This window comes from Monodelphis domestica, chromosome 1 (assembly GCF_027887165.1).
Source record: "Monodelphis domestica isolate mMonDom1 chromosome 1, mMonDom1.pri, whole genome shotgun sequence".
NCBI classification, from domain to species: domain Eukaryota; kingdom Metazoa; phylum Chordata; class Mammalia; order Didelphimorphia; family Didelphidae; genus Monodelphis; species Monodelphis domestica.
The window spans coordinates 358,948,489-358,968,897 of NC_077227.1; the positions used below are offsets into that span (position 1 = coordinate 358,948,489).

Sequence of the window (20,409 nt, forward strand, 5' to 3'; positions counted from 1 at the left end):
TCAAGAGCAAATATGGTTAATTATGGCTCTGCAAGAAGGAAAGAAGTTTGTTTCTTTCTCAGAAATAGGAAAGCCCACCTTTAGCACAGGTTTCGCCCTTGACAAGGCTAAAAGTCCTCTAGGTTTTTCCATTGACATCCACAATTTGGGGGTTTGAAACTCAAAACAGCCTTATTGAATCTGACACTGGTTGAACATAGTGGAGAGTACACCATGCAGAGGGATATATATTCTGGTGGGAAGAAAAAGAATGATATATTGGATAAACCAGTGTAAACTTTTAATGTAATTAATTATCCAAGATGTTCTTCTGCTAATACCTTCTTCTGAGGCTGAGGCTTTGTGATATGGAGATGACAGTTTTTTTTTTAACCCTTACCTTCCATCTTGGAGTCAATACCATGTATTGGCTCCAAAGCAAAAGAGTAGTAAGGGCTAGGTAATGAGGGTCAAGTGACTTGCCCAGGGTCACACAGCTGGGAAGTATCTGAGGCCAGATTTGAACGTAGGCCCTCCCATCTCTAGGTCTGGCTCTCAATTCACTGAGCTACCCAGCTGCCCCCATATGACAGTTCTTGAAAACAATGCCTCAACAACTCAATCATAAGTGATGAGAAGTTCTACCAAGCTAGAAATCTTAGAAAACAGGCCAGATAAGTAAATTCTGTGTTGGCCATCTGAAGATTAGCCTAAATATATGAGAAGTTCATAACTTCCAGCTTTCTACCATGTCAGCTTCAGAATACTTTGTGCCCTTATGCTACTGATTGGAGTAGAGAGGCCCTGGGAGGTTCCTATGAGCCTGACAGTCTGCTAGTTCTGGAAATGTCCAATGTTCAATGAAAGAAGAGAACAGGAAGCCTGGGGGCGGCCCTCTCCCTCTCTCACCCTACCCACTTCCATTGATTATGATTATGATCCATTCATGTGCCTGCCTATCCTGTGCAACTAGAGTTTACCACAGAGAATGCTCGGGGATGGTTCCCTCAACTTCTTTTAACATTGCAAGGATAAGAAAAAGACACACTGGTTATTGTAATAGTTAAGAGTGGTCTCCATAAACTGTGGCAGTTAAAATGGTTGAAGGCTATAAACTGTAGTGAGTAAAATAGTGGAAGATATAAATTGTGATAGATATAAGAGTGGGTGAGTAAATTTGACCACAGAAAATAGGTTTCACTACAGTGTCTTGGTTTTTTAATAAAATATAAGGTGGTCGCCAGGGAATATATTCCCTATCATGAATATGCCCAAGTCAACTAGGTTTTATAGAGAATTTAATTAATAATACGACGAGGAATTAAAGAAAAGAGAGAAAGAGAGAAAAAGGAAATAAGTATGAAGGGCCTTAAGCCAACATGGCCTAGACCTGAGTCTTAAGAGAGAGAGATCAGTCAGTCAGTCTTTTATCACTCACCACAAGGTCTGTCTAAGCAAGGATTCTAGTGACAGAGTCTCCCCAGAGGGAGTTCCAACCAGAGTCAGCCTCCCTTGAGAGACCTCCTTAGAGAATTCCTCCAAGAGCTCCTCTCAAGCGATCTCCAAAAGAATCTCCTTCCAAAAGCCTCCAAAAGCATCCTCATAAAAACGATCCCTTCTCAAGAGAATCTTTCTTATATAGGGGGTTTTCTCCTATGTCACCTCCCCTAAGTTCTTCCATCTACCAATCACAGTAGACGTTTTCCAAAGGACAACCCATTCTAAAAACACTGCTGGGTCGACTAATCCCTTCAGTAAGTCTGAACCAGAGAAAACACAGCTGAGTCGACTAATCCCCTCAAGAGAAAACCTCTGAATAAGTTTTCACCTCTTTGCTCCTGGCAAGTTTACAAGTTGCCCGACCTTTATAGGTACCTAGCATCCCATTGTATCAATTCTAAAAACAGGCATGGCTCAAAGAACTCCTTGCCTCATTATAAGTATGGGTCTAAGTACTTTCATTGTTTAGCAAGGAGTTTTCTCCCCTAAAGCAGTCTTAAGTATGGGTGGAGTAGAGGTCCTCCCATTTCTGATTCTGGTGAGTTCTCACATCAAAATGGGGAATGTTTCCAGTAGGGAACAAGTCTGAGAAATTTCAAGATTTACAATATCCAGTCATTACTAGCATATTGATATTAAAATGCTGGAAAAATCTCATGTGAATCTTTTAAAATATAAATAAATGACTAAAATTTGAATGAATTTGAGGATGTGCATAATTCAGAATTTAGCCCTTAGCTGACTTATATACCAAGTGTTGAATAATGTGCATTTATCTAAACTGTGATTATTATTCTAGATTTTTGTAGAGTTAAAATGGGCATTAGAGGTCATAAAGTAAAAGTACCTTATTTTATAGATTAGGAAATTGAGATCCAGAGATTTGCACCGTGTCACATTATTGGTACAAAAGACCTCAAAACCAGATCTCTTGACTCTTCACTGTTTATTCTTTGCTTCTTAAACCTTTCTTCAGACTTCTAAATGAGATTGTCTGCACATGATTAATAGAAGCAGTGCCACATAGGGAAAAGAACAGGGGAGCTGATGTACAAAGGTCTGAGGTCAAGACCCTCTTGAAACCAGCCATTTCACCACTTAAAGATTTGGAGCCTCAACTTCCTCATCTGTCTAATGGGGATAATAATAATGGCCAGATTGGCTTCATTAACTATTTAAAAGCCAACCAGTTGGTAGCTTTTGTGAATAACTGCTGTACGCTTAAATTGTTAATGAGACCAGCCTAATACCATCTGTTTTGCTATAATTTAGGCATCTGGTTGAAATACTTTATTGTGCTACAAGTATTCTTTGGTTCTGTCAGAGGGGTTTCACTTAAGTAGAGGAAAATTGACATAAAAAGGGTTATTTGTACAAAATGGCAAATTCTTATTTATTTTTGTTTTAAGTTTTGGGAATGACCATCATCTTGGCTTTTTACTTTATTTGGCTCTATTATTGTTGCCAACTCTGATCTAGTTGCCAACTTTCAAAAATATATTCATGATATTCTATGATATGGAACCAAAATCAAGTGCCACAAGTCTGTTCTTCTGTATTACAATTGATGGCACTGGTCATTTAAGGTCTACTTTTTTTCAGCAAAATCAGTAACAAATAAATATTCAATGGACTATAATCTACTATTTTCTGAAAACATAGAGGAGAAAGAAGGGGGAAAGGTTTTATTTAGAACCTATTACATTCCAATCACTTTGCTAAGACCTTTTATAAATATTATCTCATTTGATCCTCACAACAACTGTGGGAGGTAGGTGTTATTATCATCCCTCTTTTACAGTTAGGGAAACTGAGGTAAAGAAAGGTTACAGGACTTATTCAGGGTCATACAGCTAGTATGTGCCTGAGGCCAGATTTGAACTCAGATTCTCATGGCTTCAGGCCCAATGCTCCATCCACTGCACTACCAGGTACCTGGTAGGATTCATTTGTTAGGGTATAGGACAGAGTCTAAATCCAGTGTTTTATAGGTTTTTTGACTCTGCAAGGATGGAAGGCAAAATATACCAATATAAGTTTATAAGTCCTGTCTAACATGAAACCCCTCTACCTGCATATATAATTCCATTATAGCCTGTCTTCCTCCAACAGATTGCCCCTTCTGTCATCTCCACTCCGTAAATTATCTCCACTCTCTTTCTGTCTCCTGGTTCCTTCCCTATACTGCCTACAAACATGGCCAGGTCTTCTTCATGCTCCCAAACCTCTCACTTGATCCTTCCATCCCTGCTAACAATCATCCTATATCTATCATGACTTTTGTAGCTGTAACTCCTTGAGAAGGTTGTCTATAATAGATGTCTTCACTTTCTTTCCTCTTATTTCTCTGCTTAACCCTTTACAGCCCTTCTTCCGACTTTATAACTCCACTGAAAATTTCTCTCTAAAGTTTCCAGTGAACTCAGTTGCTAAATCCAATGGCTGCTTCTCAATCCTCATTCTTCTTGACCTTTCTTTTTCTTTTTCTTTTTTTTTAAATCCTTACCTTACGTCTTGGAGTCAATACTGTGTATTGGCTCCAAGGCAGAAGAATGGTAAGGGCTAGGCAATGGGGGTCAAGTGACTTGCCCAGGGTCACACAGCTGGGAAGCGTCTGAGGCCAGATTTGAACCTTGGACCTCCCGTCTCTAGGCCTGGCTCTCAATCCACTGAGCTACCCACTGCCACCCTTTTCTTGACCTTTCTACAGACCCCAATAGCATTGATCATTTTCTTCTCTTTGCTACTTTTTTCCTGTCTAGATTTTTGAGACATTGGTCTTTTCTGGCTCTCCTCTTACCTATCAAATGCTCCTTCTCAGACTTTTATTGGATCCTCATCAAGTCACACTCTACCTATAGGTTAGCCATGGGATTCTTTCTTATCCTCTTCTCTACTCCTTCTATCCTACTTTATTTGGTACTCTCATTAGTATCATCACTATGCTTATAATTCATAAGTATATTCATCCAACCCTAATCTCTCTGCTAAACTCTAGTCTTGCATTTCCAAATGCCTTTCATGCATCTCAAATTGGATGTTCTATAGATATCTTAAATGCAACATATCCCAAATCAATTTTCTTTCCCCCAAAATCTTAACCCCCTTTTAACTTCCTTTTTACCATGGAGGGCAAAACTATCTTCTCAGGCCCCCAACTCACAACCCAAGTGTCAAACTAGATTCCTCACTATCTCTCACCCTACCAAATTCAAGCTGTTTCCATAGCCTGTCATTTTTACTCTCAATTATGCTCCCTTTTCTCCTTTGACACTGCCACCATGATGCTCTCATCACCTCACTTCGGAACTACTACAATAGATTGTGGTTGGATCATCCTGCCACAGTTTTTCCTCACTCCAGTCCATTCTCCATTCAGGCACCAAAGTAATTTTCTTAAAAGTACAGATCTGACCATGTCATCCTCTCCATTCAATAAACTCCATTATCTCCCTATCATGTCCAGGATGAAATATATAAATCTTTGGTTGGATATTCAGAGCCTTTCATAATCTAATCTATCTCTACCTTTCTAATCTTATGCCTTACCTTCAGAAATGAGCACTGGTCTTGGAGTCAGGTTGATATGAATTCAAGACCAATCTCAGACCTACTAACTGTGTGACCCTGGGCAAACCCCTTAATGTCAGTTCCCTCAGTTTTCTCATCTGTAAAATGGGGATAATAGTAGCACCTACCTCCCAGAGCTGTTGGGAAGATCAAATATGATTATATTTATAAAGCACTCACCACAGTATCTGGCAGGTAGTGGGGGCAATATAAAATGCTTATTCCCTTCCCTTCCTCTTTCCCTACTCTTTGATCCAGTAACACTGGACTAACAAGACAATGCATCTCTCAACTCCTGGCATTTTCTTTATACGTCCATCTATGCCTGAAATGCTCTCCCTCATCATCTCTAACTCCTGACTTCCCGGACTTCCTTTAAATTCCAACTACAATCTTATCTTCTATAAGAAGCTTTTCCCAATCCCTCCCAATTCTAGGACCTTCTCTGTTAATTATTTCATATTTATCCTGTATATAGTTTATTTTTACATATGTGTTTGTTGTTTTTCCCATTTGATTTCAAGCACTTGGAGAGCAGGAACTGTCTTTTGCCTTCTTTATATACCTAACTCAGTACAATTGCTGTGGATGCATAATAAATATTTATTGATTTGACTCATTATTTAAAAAGTATGAGTTGTAAGGTCAGCAAAGATACTTTCTTCACAACAAGCCTACTAGATAGGAGGTGCAAGTGAATATTCTTATTTTATAGATAAGGAACCCGAGATAGGATACGATTCAATAGATCACAAAGCTTTAAGTGTCAGAGATAGAATTCAAACCCAGATCTTGCATTTAGATATAAAGCTTTCTCTTATAATCTTCACTCTGTCTCCTTTTTTTTCTATTTCTTTTTCTTCCCATTTTCTTCTTTCTCTTCCCTCCTTCACCCCTTTCTCTCTCCCATTCTTTTTTCTCTCTTTTTCTCTCACCTTCTCCTTTCCTTCCCCTCTTGATTTCTCTTTCTTGTTCTTTTCTTTTCTCCCCTTATCTCCTCTGGATAACCTATTCTTAAAAAAAATTAATAATGCCTTCTGTGGTTATATAAATTATTTCCAACCCATTCCAAGCTTGTAACTTCTTGTATCCAAGAAAAATGGTTAAGCAAAACCAACACAGCTCCATGTTTGACAGGTTACATAATATTCCGCACTCACAGTCCCCCACCTCCATAGTTTTTGAAAGGTTAATATTTAATTCCTTCTTTCTTGTAAAATGTAGACTGTTTTGCCATGCCAAAACAAAATCTTTGGAAATTCAGCCTTCCTATGGCCCAAATAAGCATCAGCGCTGCTTCTGCCCATTCTCCATGAGGCTACTCCTGGCATAGTGGATAGAGTGCTGGGTTTGGGATCAGGAAGACTGAAGTTCTAATGTGACCTCAAACATTTGCTGTTTGACCCTGTACATGTTACTTAACTTGTATGCCTCATCTATGAAATGGGGATGATAGTCCCCAACCTCCCAGAACTGTAGTGAGAATCAAACAAAATAATATTTGTAAGGTACTTAGCACAGTGCCTTGCACATATTGTTGTTTTTGGTGGTTTGGGTTGTGTCTGACTCCATTGGGGGTTTTCTTGGCAAAACTACTGGAGTGGTTTGCCATTTCCTTCTCCAGCTCATTATACAAATGAGGAAACTGAGGCAAACAGGGTTCAATGACTTGCCAGAGCCTGAGGTCAAATGTGAACTCAGGTATTCCTGACTCCAGGCCCCAGCACTTATCCACTGCATCACCTTGCTGCCCACTCTTGGCACTTTAAGTAGAGACTTAATAAATGTTTATTCCCTTATATATTATTGCCTTTTATAGAATGTAAATTTCTAGAATGTAATTAATGATGTTGTTTGTCTAAGTAGACTCTAAAAACCAAAGATCACATTTTGTGCTTCAAATCCAGCCAGTTCAAATTCATCCTTACTTTCTAGCAATGTATTCCTACACAACTTACTTAACCTCCTTCTACCTCAGGCTCCTCAGCTGTAAAATGGGAGCAGCAGGGTTGTTGTGAGGATCAAATGAGATAATATTTGTGATAGACTTGGTAAAGGGCCTGCACTGTGGTAGGCAGCTTGTTTCCTTCCTAAAAGGTTACTCTCAATTTTTGAACAAAATGAAAAGAAAGCAAAGGTCATCCCCTAAAGAGTTAAGCCTCAATAGGAAGATGAACCCGAAACCATCTTATCCATTCAAAGTCTTCTATATAGAGATCTGATATGTTTTACCATATACATTTAAAATGTGTCCTTTTTCCTTTCTCTTTTCTTTTTCTTTTCTTTTCCTTTTTTAAAAGGAATTCAATGTATCCTTTCCCCTAGCTGGGAAGGGAGTTAGTAATCAAGGTAGAGGAATGAGACTTCCCATAGAAAGAGTGTTAGATTTGGAATCAAAGGACCTGGGTTCTAATCTTGGGCAGCAACCCCTTGTGACCTTGGATACATCACTTCACTTCTCTATGACTCCGTTTCCTATAATTTTCTATGTATTTATAACACTATTTCCAGGGAATGATGAATGAGCCAGGATACTACTCCTTATATCAAGTTATCAGCCCACTCTTAGAGGAGACAGATATAATGTTTAGATCAAAACCCTTGGTCTGAGAAATAATGTGACTTGATGACTAAGTAACCAACCACAGAGTCCATAATTAAAACTTTGCTCTGTAGCTAACTCGCAGAGGAAGGCTCAATTAGTGACCTAGTCTTGTCTGAATTCTGACAAGCCCAAGTCTAGTGGGATGAATGACCCATGTGGAAAGGAAATAAAACTGACAGTTGGTGGGGGAAGGGGCAACTGGGAGTGGCAGTTGGGTCTTGTGACTAGAACTTCCTTCCTGCTGAGAGTAGCAGTTGGGTCTTGTGACTAGCACTTCCTTCCTGCTGGGCTTTACTTCCTTCCTGGTGGTGGAGGAGGGAGTAGCTTTTTCTGCCCAGTCTGGTGAGGAGTGCCTCTACTTACACCCATGATAAAAGGGGAATGAGTGAGAGACTGGTTGAGCCTATTTACACTTAAAGGAATAGGTTATTTTAGGCAAAAAATAAACAATGAAAAAAACTGTCTTTCCTTCAATGAGTTGAATAAATGGGACAGAAAGTGTTATCTTCAAAGAGCTCCAGTTTCCTAGAAGGCCTATAGTACCTTCCTCTTTGAGATCATTCTCCAGCTGCTCTGTAATAGATCTATTTATTTACATGGTGTTTCTCCCATTCAAATGTGAGTTTCTTGAGTGCAGGGGTTGCACAGTGCCTGGTACATAGTGCATAATCAATATTTTTTGTCTGAGTAATAATATCGGGCATCATGATGAAAAGACAAATTCTTTCAATCATCCATGTTACCAAGTAATTAGATGTTTAATAAAAGAGAAAAAGTGGGTCATAACAGAAAACACTGACCAATGGCTCAGGCAAGCTGGGTTCTGTCACTAGCCATGATACAAATTATTTTCCTTTTTTGTACCTCAGGGACCTTATTTGTTATTTTTGTTAAACCATTTTTAAAAAAAATGTTTTTCTTCTTGTCTCCCTCCTCTCTTTTCTCCCCCCTCCTGCAGTTGACAAGCAATTCCACTGGGTTATACATATATTATCACTCAAATCCTCTTTCCATCAGGGTCCTTATTTGTAAAATCTGGGGTTGGATAAAATAATTATTTCTGTTTCTGTCATTCAGTGAAAAGGATACTAGAGGCAGCAACATTAATCAGTCAATAGAAAGCTGGGCCTGATATCATGAAGACCTAAATTCAAACCCAGACTCACTACTTTACTTGTTATGTTACTAGTGTGACCCTAAGAAAGTTACTTAACTTCTGTCTGCCTCAATTTTCTCATTTATAAAATGGAGATAAAAATAACACCTACCTCCCAAGTTTATTATGAGTATCAAATGAACTAATTTTGGTAAGTGCTTAGCACAGTGCCTACCCTATAGTAGGGGCTTCATTAATGTTTGTTCCCTTCCTCCTAGCTAGTTTCCTCTCCATGGAAAGTGTGGGATAACTAGGTTACTTCTATTAGATTTTCTAAAGTGATGGTTCTCCATCTCAGGCACACAGTCAGCTGATTCCACCTCCACCAAGGAGAGTTTTTCTGATTCAGGATGAACTTTATTCATTTTTCACTGTCAATATTAGGGAGAGCATTGAATCATGGTTCACAATTATTGACTGATATCTTCTGTGAACTGTGGTTGGAAAGTCACTTTTTTTAATGTTTTAAGTCTATTTCCTGAATGTAAACTTTTGGCACTGATGTGGAAAAAAGACGATTATAGCAAAAAATATTTCCAGAAAGAAAAAAGAAATTAAACTTTTTTTTTTCCAGTAGAGGAAATTTCACAGTGAGCAGGAAGAAGGGCTATTTGAATAAAATATCAGATTCAAATTCATTCTTGTTTAGAGGTTAGCTGTATCAGTCCATTTGCTTTTAACTTTAGTTCGATCTTGTGATTTTTGCCATTTCTGATCATGCAGGTGCAGATGCAGGATGTTGTGTACATGGCCAGCATCAATGCAATAAAAACAATTTTAAACCTTTCTTTCCTTCAGAGAGACAATGAATTTTTTAAATTTCTTTTGGTATAATACTGTTCAGGCATGAGCTAGATTTAATGACTTCTGAGGTCTATTCTAGGCTGTGATGTGAATCTATAGTGACACTGTTCTGTGTGTGGAATTACAAGTTTATTAGACAGAAAATGAGAATATAGTTTAGGGGGAAAGACCCTTTTTAGAGTTCCTGAAACCCCAACTCTACATGTGGAAGAACCTATCACCCAATGTCTGATCTGCTCTAAGCTGAGGTTGTCCAAGCTTGGAGCTGTAGAAAGTGTCAAGGGCTCATGAATGGGCTCCTCCCACCATAGTCCCCTCTACCTTTTTGGAGAAGTTAATCTGCAAATGTCATCCTCTCATTCCTATATTTGCACCCTTCCCCTCTTGTAAGTATTCAAGGAAAGGAAGGAAGAGGCCGTGCATAAGGATGTAGAGGCCTGGGTTTGTGTCTAGGTCATCTCTAGGATATAATTCAGCTCTCTGATTCAAAAATGAGTTAGGAACAGACATTTCTGTCACTGTCTAATCACAACTTATGTTTTAACAGGCACGAAGGATATGTTCCAAGCAGTTACCTGGTAGAGAAATCACCAAATAACCTGGAAACATATGAGTAAGATGATATTACTTGATTTTCATGATTTTGTAATCTGGTATGTGCAGATAACCTTCCTCAATGCTTCTTGGGGGGGGGGGGAGAGCAGGTAGAGCCATGTCTAGGTATTTCCATCCCACCCTCAAATTTATAACTAAATGAAATTAGTTTAAATGAACAGACTGCTTTGAAGTGGAAAAGAAGCCACAAAGCAGGAGCCTGAGGGGTTTGTGTGGAAGGCAGGACCAACTCTTTGCCCTGGTAATGGGAGAGAGGAGCAGGGCAGAGCAAGGTATAAGGTGTTAGAAGATCACGTCCTGACTTGTATAAAATATTTCTGTTCCCCACTCCATGTCCCAGACTGCTCGGTATTCAGCCTTGAGAAATGTGAGACCCCCCCCCCCCCCAAAGCTTAGAGTCTAAGGATACCACTCAGATTCCTCATATTCTAGAGAAAGCCCTGCTTATGTGAAGGGGTAGTGCCATTTCCATGTAAAGGGATGGGTCAGAATTATTGCTTGCCTTTGAAAATAAGAGAAGAAAATGAGAAAAAAATTCCATTAAAAAACAGATACTTGACATAACTCATATTCCAGATAGTGCCCAGGCAGTGCTTAATTTTATTTTCTTGCAAAAAAATTTTATTTTATAACCCTTTCTTTCTGTCAGTATCAATTCTAAGACATAAGAGCAGCAAGGTTAGGTAATCTGGCTTAAGTGACTTGCCCAAGGTCACATAGCTAGGAATTCTTTGAAGCTACATTTGAATCCAGGTCCTCCCCATCCAGGCCTGACACTTTATCCATTGTGCTACTTATCTGCCCCTGCAGTGTTTTCAAAGTGAAAAATTATTTGTATGTAGTGTCCCCAGACAGCAAGAGTATTCTTTCCTAACTACCATTTAGAAGATTGAACATGGATAGGGGAAACTATGACCATCTTCCCCCCACTCTCCATCCTCAGCTGAATGTTTTACAATATACAGTTGCAGGGCACAAAGTGCTTGTCTTCTGGAGGAGATTAGGACAAGTCAGTAGAATGTAGCCTAATGAAAACTGCTATTAAATCATTATGGCTCTTGACGACCCAGATATGGATGTTATTTGTTGCTCAAATTTTGACAGCAAGAACAAAGAAGCATAGTAATGAAAAAATATAGGGATCATTTCCTCAAGAGTCTCTTGCCCTTAGACCTATTATCATACTGACTGGCTCTGTGTGTGTGTGTGTGTGTGTGTGTGTGTGTGTGTGTGTGTCAGACACAGAGGCACAGAGAGACACAGAGAAAGAAAGAGTCAGAGACAGAGAGAGACAGAGACAGAGAGAGAGACATCCTCTATCAACAAAACTATTGGGGCCATCAGCTCCAAGGATATATGGAGCACGAGGAGAGCAAGCATTTGCATATTTTACCAAAATAACAATATTCTATTTGCCACTGAATACCTATGGGAAGTCTGATGAGGTTGAGGCGAGTTGTTCCAATTCTAAATCCTGTCAGCCTATTATTTCGCTCTTTGGCCATGATCGAAATGATCTTAATGAAAAGTGAGAAGTTCCATCAGTCACTGGAGTGTTATGCCTGTTCAAGGACAAACATTCAAAGATTTATAAATACCCACATGTCCTTTCAACCTTATGCTTGACCTTGTGTTGGCAGGATCTGTTTCTACAGATTTATTATGTATTTTTAAAAAAAACAGGCAGCTTTTTATGGGAAAAGACACCACGATAGTGTCAGTGACTTGGTGGCCAGTAAACTGCACCAAATATTGAGAGTCAGTCTTCACAGAACCCCCATGCTTTGCTGAAAGCCACATTCAGACAAATTGACTTGACCAGTTTGGGGTTTTTAGAGGATTTTTTTTTACCCTAAGCATCTAGACCTGGTACTTATTTGACAGCTGTAATCTTGCAAATACCATGCAGACTCCAATGTATAAGTTCTTTGAAAATTGAATTTATTCCTTTTTAATGTTCCTAATGACTATGAAATATTCTGTTTAAGTAGCAATCCTCACCCCAGTTCCTTCATTCCCTGTCACCAATAGCTTACTCAAGAGAACAAACTTAAGGATGAATCAGCTGTTTTGTTTTATTTTCATTTTTGGTGCAGACTTGTAATTTCATTGCTATAGGGAACTCTCAATCAACTCCTGTTCTTCAATTTATCATCATAAAGAGTTCCTTGAAAACACTGAGAGATGAAGTGACTTGCCTGGAGCCTCAGAGTCAGTATATTTCAGAGATGAGACTGGAATCCAGGGCTTCCTAATTCCCAGCCTGACTTTCTACCCATTACTCTTGTTGCCTCTCCCATCTTTGTTTTCTCTCCTTTTTAAAAAAACCCTTATCTTCCAAACAACTCTAAGGCAAGGATTATGCAAACAGAGCTAAGTGACCTACCCAGGATCACACACCTGGGCAGCATCTGTGTTATTATGTATTAAATGAACAGATAATTTTTTTGTGAAAAAAGATGCCATGTTGTTTTCAATGACTTGGTAGCCAGTAAGCTGCACCAAATATTGAGATTCAGTCTTCAAAGAATCCATCAATTCCACCATGCTTTGTTGAAAGCCACATTCAGACTGTCAAATTGACTTGACTGAACCTAGGATCTCCCACCTCCAAGCCTGGTGCTCTATCTACTAAGCCACCTTGCTGCCCCAATCTCCTGCTGTGCTTTCATGGCTAGAGATTCTACTCTATGTTCATCCCCCCACTCACCTGTTTTCTCCTTTTGGTTGTTGCTCTTTAAAAGGCCATACTAAGCCATAAACAAATATTTTTTTCTCAGTATATGAGTCTATGGTAGAGCCAGCCTGAGTCTCTAAGTAAAAAATATTGTTATTGCGATTTTAAAAGGCTACTTTATAGCCTTTTAATTTGCATTAATGTTTCAAGCAGCACCAGGAATCATCCCACATACAACCACCCATTGTGTTTTGAAATGAAAAGTAGCTCAAGACAAATTAAATATTGTATTATATGTGAAGGTATTATATGTTTTATCTAGTGTGTTTGGAAATTTTATGGAAAAATAAGAACATATTTTTTTGCCTTGATCCTTCTTTATGATCACATAGTTAATTTTTCCATAACTCAGATGACAAGAACTTTTTAAACTACTTTCAGGTGGTACAACAAGAGCATCAGTCGTGACAAAGCCGAAAAGCTCCTTTTAGATGAGGTAAGTTGGGAGACTTACCAAGACTTTGGACTTGGGCAAAAAAGGGGGATTGATTTCCTTCTGCTTTGTGTTTGACTTGAAAGGGACAGAATGATAGCCTGGATTAATGCCGTCTCTTCCCATTCAAGGGAAGTATAATCTGTGCTTCCACGCTATGGTGGGAAGAGAGCATCGGCCATGTAACCATAGGACGTAGGTTCGAATCTCTCTGTTGTTGCTTACTACCTATGTGATTTTGGGCAAGTCGCTTAATGTTCAGGATCCTCAGTTTCCTTGAGTGTAAAAAGGAGGGAGTGGCCTAGGAAGCTTCTGAGGTTCCTTTCAACTCTAACTTTATGATTTTATAAAAAAAATTATGGGGCTGGCCTTCTGTGTTGCAATGGCATGGATCAGTGGCCGGTCATTATGGCCCTGATGGCCCTTACTAACTGCAATTGCACCAGAGTGAGCTGCAAATAATGTTGCTGAGTCACAGACTCTTTTCTGACTGCCACCATAGCTATAGCCACATCTAAGTGGTTATTTCTCAAATCCTGGCTGAGAGCCCAGTGAAAAAATGTTGATTGGCTTCAGAATATTAAGAGAGAATTTGGGATAGTCACTGGAGGGAGACAGTAAGGAGAGATTAACTCTTCTGAGGCAGTGGTGTAGTGAAAGGAATAATGGATTTGGAATCAGAGGGATTGAGTTCAAATCTTGATTCTGTTGATTATTATGTAACACTGAATGTACTTCATTTCTCTGGGACTTAGTTTCTTCATCTGTAAAATGAAGAGTTCAGACTAGAGACAGCTAGGTGAGTGATGCAGTGAATAAAGCAGGACTTGAAGTCAGGAAGATCTGAGTTCAATTCCTGCCTCAGATTCTTACTAGCTGTGTGGCCCTGGTCACAACACTTAACCCCTGTTTACTTAGTTTCTTCTTCCATAAAATGGAAATAATAATAGCATCTTCCCACACACACATAGCCAGGGGTGCTGTGAGGATAGAGTGAGATATTTGTAAAGCATTTGGCAAATTTTAAAGCACTATATGAATGTTAACTATCATTATTAGGTGATATCTATGGTAATTTATTGCTCCAGCATTCCAAGATTCCTCACCAGAATGATTATAAGGTTCTTGGTCCAGAACTGCAGAAGGAGGGAAGTTGGAATGTTATTCCAGTCAGCACTGAAACTACCACTGCCTTCATACAACAATGGGAATAGCTCAAAACTCTATGTAAAGAGTTCTGGGAATATCAGCTAGGGAAGGGAGAAGGGAAGGGGAAAGGGGTCAGGGAAAAGAAAAGGGGGAAGGGAAGGGAAGGCAGAGGAGGGGGGAAATAGAGAAAAGAGAAAGAGAAAGAAAGGTAATGGAAAGGAAGGGAAAGGAAAATTCCTGATATTTAAAATTATATGACTATATGGTATGTAGAACAGTGGCCCACTGATCCCTGAGAATCCCTAAGATCTTTTAGGATCCGTGAGATCAAAACTATTTTCATAATAATAATAAGATGTTTTCATTTCAATATAAGTGACAATGGATATAACTCACATAAATAAAAGCTCTTCAGGGTGCTAAAACTAAAAACTCTGAGAACCTCAGATATAAACAATACGACTCTTTTAACTAGTTATACTTTTAATTATAAAAATTCAGAGAAAGAAAGCATGAAGGTGGACTGGGATAGTTTTGAACAGTTTCAAAGAGAAAGGCCAGAACTTAAGCTGGGCTTTTGATTACATGAAAAAAGACCTATCCTTCCTTTATGCCCCATGTGCTCAGAATCTGTATCCACAATTTATGCCATAGTGAAACTTCATTAATTAGAGCTAATTAGGAGAAAGGCAAAATTAGTAACAAAACTGAACTATGAGAATCAGCTGAAAGGACTGAGCATGTTTTAAGCTAAAGAAAAGAAGGTAGCTCTATCATGTCTAACCTAGTATTTAAAGGGCTATCTTATGGAGAGAATCATTCTGCTTCTTCTGCTTAGTAAGTCCCAAAGGGCAGAGTAATGAGGAGAAGTTACAGAGAGGCTGATTTCATCTTAATGTAATAATAGTCCCCATTGCCCAAGGTAGCACAAGTAGCAAGGATGATACTTGAATAGAGATCCCTTGACACCAAAGCCAGTATTATTTCCTTTGCACCAAACTACTTCCCTAAATCTGAGGTTTCTGAACCTCAGTTTGCTCATCTATAAAATGGGAATAACAGTATCCATAATGGGTGGCTGTGAGACTCAAATGAGATTATATATATAAAACACTTTGCAAACATGTAAGTACCATATGAATGTGAATCATTTTTAGAAGAAAAAGTATTAGTACTATTGCTAATTCTTAATAAAATATTTTTTATTTTAAATTTAATCTAACTTTTTTAAATGTCCATAAAGGATGCAAAGGAAAACTTCAGCCATCCCCTTTTGAGATTAGCAACAATTTTTTAGTAGTGGAAATTGAACCAGTATGTTCCATCTTATTTTTAGCAAATGCTTCATTGTAATTGTTCTCAGTTTATTTACTGTCTAGGTATATTTACAATCTTTAACAAATTTATATTAATATTTCCTAAAAGAGACCCTCCAGTAATGCCAGAGACTAGATCTTTTATTTCTTCTTCTTTTTTTAACTTTCTAGAGTATTTAGTACAGAGAGGTCCAGTGATATTCATTCAGTAAGGACCTAGTAAGAGCTTGCTGACAGTGATAGGTAGCAAGTCCTGAGCCAATTGTGGTTGTTGTCCTTGTTTGAGGGATACCAAAATGATATCACTACATCGAGGTCAATGTACAGGGTGTCTGAATGTGACTGATCAGACCAGTGAGAACTTGGAAACTCTACCACAGGTTGGGCACAAATAGCCTGTATGAACATTTGCGATGGAGATTTGTATATCTTTAAAATTGTGCCTCTTCTGTTTCTTTGGAGCTACTGCAATTACTAAGATGTAGTCACAGGGATTTCTCTAGAAGAATGAAAGGGGTACATACAAAGAATATAGTATTTAATTGCTGGACTAAGGGAAGGGAGAAGAATATAGATCAGTCTTTCAATCATACACATCTTCAGTGATAATAAAGTCACCTTCAAATCCAAATATCGGATAGTGAAAAGTATTTATATGTATCTCTGTTTGTCTCTGTCTCTCTTTCTGTGTCTATATCTGTTTATCTATCTCTCTATCTGTTCATCCGTCTAGATATCTATCTATATCTATTTATCTGTTTGTCTGTCTCTCCCCATCCATCCATCTATATCTATCAATCATCTATCTAGGTCTAGCTATCTACCTAACTATCTATATACATATATAAATATATACATATATATTCCTCAAACACAACTGGTTTTTCCTAGAATGAGGAAAAATAGTGAAAGAAATTATTAACTTTGAAAGGTAAGGTTCTACATAGTTTGACATGGATTCTAGAATCATAGAACTAGAAACAAACTTTACAAATAAGGAAACTGAGACCCAAAGAGGTTAAATGTCTTAACCAATGTCACACAGGTGTACATGGAAGAAATGAGATTCAAACTCAGTCATTCCAGTCTAATATGATAACAAATGTTGAAGAAGAACATGAATTTGCTTCTCCCCATCTCTTCTAATGTATATCCCTAATGGAGGGAAATTGGTAGAAGCTGACTTCAGAAAGGAGAATTAGAATCAATGGGTAGAAGCTGGAGAGGGAAATAAAGAGGATTGGAGTAATTTTGCCTTAAATAGAAGTTCCTATCAATTGGAGCTGCCCACTAAGGCTGACTAGTGAAACTGAGTTCTTCATATCTAGAATATTTGACACACTGGATGACCATAAGAGTGTAGCAGAATTTCCTTTATCAAGTAAGAGACAGGATTAATTAATCTGATTTAATATACAAGTGGCAGTCCTGAATGAGGATTCTTTTGAGGTCATGTAATCTGGGAGGTTTAGACTTCTGAACCCCTTGCAGGAAGTATGTGGGTTTGTCATACGTTGGCTCTCTCCCCTTCCCTAGAATGGTGGATCTGTTTGCCACTTATACCTTGGCCAACATTTCCTTTTTTTAAGACTGGATGTTGCTCAGAGCAACAACCCAGAGTTGTTCAAGTACAAGCTCTAGTCTCAGCAGACCAAAGGGATATGATTTAGCTGGGAGAAGGACTGACCCTAGGAAAATTTTTTTTTTTAATTTTATTAGACAATTTAGAACATTATTCCTTGGTTACAAGAATCATATTTTTTCCCTCCCTCCCCTCCACACCCTTCCCACAGCCAATGTGCAATTCCACTGGGTATTACATGTGTCCTTGATCAGAACCTATTTCCATGTTGCTGATGTTTGCACTAGGATGACCATTTAGAGTCTACATCCCCAGTCATGTCCCCATCGACCCATGTAATCAAGCAGTTGTTTTTCTTCTGTGTTTCTACTCCCACAGTTCTTGCTCTGGGTGTGGATAGTGTTTTTTCTCATAAGTCCCTCAGAATTGTCCTGGATCACTGCATTGCCACTAATGGAGAAGTCCATTACATTCGATTGTACCACAGTGTATCAGTCTCTGTGTACAATGTTCTCCTGGTTCTGCTCCTTTCACTCTGCATCACTTCCTGGAGGTTGTTCCAGTCCTCATGGAATTCCTCCACTTTATTATTCCTTTGAGCACAATAGTATTCCATCACCAACATATACCACAATTTGTTCAGCCATTCCCCAAATGAAGGGCATCCCCTCATTTTCCAAATTTTTGGCCACCACGAAGAGTGCAGCTATGAATATTCTTATATAAGTCTTTTTCCTTATTATTTCTTTGGGGTACAAACCCAGCAGTGCTGTGACTGGATCAAAGGGCAGACAATCTTTTAGTGCCCTTTGGGCATAGTTCCAAATTGCCCTCCAAAAGGGTTGGATCAGTTCACAACTCCACCAGCAATGCATGAATGTCCCAACTTTGCCTAGGCAAAATTTTGAAGAAAGTAAATTTTGGTTTTTGGTGGATCTTCTTTCTCTCTCTCCCCAACCTGAAATCCATAGTCCTCACTCTCCTCCACTTCTTCTCCACTATCAAAGCCTAGCACAGAGCCAAGATGGTGGCTTAAAGTAGCAGCAAAAAAAAAAAAAAGTGCTTTTAAGTAGCAGCAAAAGCTGAAACTGCTCTGACAATTCTTCCAAATCCACCATCAAAGCCTACTCTAAAGAAAGGGTCTGATGAAACCATATGGGGAAGGGGGGATAAATATTTATTAAGGGCCTATTATGTGCCAGGTACTTTTACAGATATTATCTCATCCATTCCTCACCTTCACCCTATAAAGTACATGTCATTTTTATCATTACTTTACAGTTGAGAAAACTGAGTTTAAATGACTTGGCCAGGGTCACATAATTAGTAAGTATCTGAGGCTGGATTTGGACTCAGGTCTTACTGACTCCCAGCTCATTCTATCCACTATGCCACCTAACTGCCTGTTTACACTGAAGTTTATACCAGTGATCGGTTTTAAAGTGTAATACTCTCTTCCAGAGAATTATGAAATTTCCTCAAGGACAAACCACATGACATAGCACTATCAGATAAAAAACTAAAAATCTTTGCACACAGCATCAGTATGGTTTGCATAGAATCACTGACAATCCCAGAATTATAAGGGACTTCAGTGGCCATGCAGCCCCAAACCGACGTGGACAAGAGTTTCTTCTAGCACCTTACCATCAAAAAGTCATCCAGACTTCACTTGAAAATTCTAAATAATGGGGAACCTATTCATTCCTAAGGTAGCCTATTTTATTTGGCAAAGCTCAAATTGTTAGGAAGTTTTTCCTTACATGGAGCTGAAATCTACATTTCTGTTATTATTTCTCCTTGCTCCTTGCCCATCCCTCCAGGGCAGAGATTCTTAAACTGGAATGTTAAGTCTTGGAAGGATTTTTTTTCCCTATTTTAACAATTGCATTTCAATACATAATATTTCCTTTGTAATCCTACCTATCTTTTTATGCATTTAAAATATTATTTCAAGAAAGAGTCCAAAGGTTTCACCTTACTGCCAAAGGGGGCTAGGACACAAAAAAGGCTGAGAACCTTTAATTAGCATATTACTTCTCTATTTTCTTTTCTTCATTCTAAACATCCCTATTTCCTTCAACTAGTTCTTATATGGCATGACTTCCAGTGACCTCGCCATGCCAAGTCCCTTCCTTTGAACAAATTTCAGCTTGTTAATGTTTTTCCAAATATATGGCATTCCAGAAAAGAACTTTAAATGTGGTCTATTTGGGGCAGACTCCATCTTCCTCTTATCTCCCTCATTCTGGACAGGCTCCCTAAATACAACTTAAGATAGTACTTATATTTTGAATTTTCAATTCACTAAAATTCCAAGATTTTAGAGGGCAGATAGGTAGTGCAGTGGATATAGAGTGCCAGTACTGGAGTCAGGAAAATTCATTTTCCTGAGTTCAAATCTGGCCTCAGGCACTTACTAATTGTATGACCCTGGGTAAATCATTTAATCCTGTTAGCCTCATTTCTTCATCTATAAAATGAGCTGGAGAAGGAAATGGCGAATCACTCTAGTATCTCTGTCAAGAAAACCCCAAATAGGGGCATGAAGAGTCAGACACAACAAAAAAACAATTCCACATCAACAATAACAAAATCCCAAGATTTTTTTTTTTCCACACAAATCATTGTCTAGCCACAATTTCACCATCTTATATTTAAGTAGATCTCTGGAACCCAAATGTAGAACTCTATATTTTAACTATTAAATCTCATCTCCTTAGATTCATCCCACAGTCCTAACTTGTAATGCTCTTTTTGTGTCTTAATATAGCATCCATTCTATTAGAGCTAGCTACCTCTCCCACCTTTGTGCTCCTTAAAAATGATAAGCTTGTCATCTATGACTGCATCTGATAAAATGGTGAAAGGGTGACCATCCCAGGAAGACATTGGTTACTCATGTTTTATAGTACTTTTTTCACAAGGTCCTGTGAGGTACATAATGCAAATTTATACCCACT

At 38.6% G+C, this 20,409-nt stretch overlaps 1 protein-coding gene across 1 annotated transcript in view; it reads left to right on the top strand.

Annotated features, from left to right (window-relative positions):
* The window catches only part of ITK (IL2 inducible T cell kinase), a 100,602-nt gene that overhangs the window by 50,599 nt on the left and 29,594 nt on the right, over positions 1-20,409 (top strand). The window contains exons 7-8 of the mRNA XM_001379586.3: positions 10,162-10,227; positions 13,348-13,402. Coding sequence (XP_001379623.1) covers positions 10,162-10,227; positions 13,348-13,402 — 121 coding nt within the window. The remainder of the gene's footprint in view (positions 1-10,161; positions 10,228-13,347; positions 13,403-20,409) is intronic.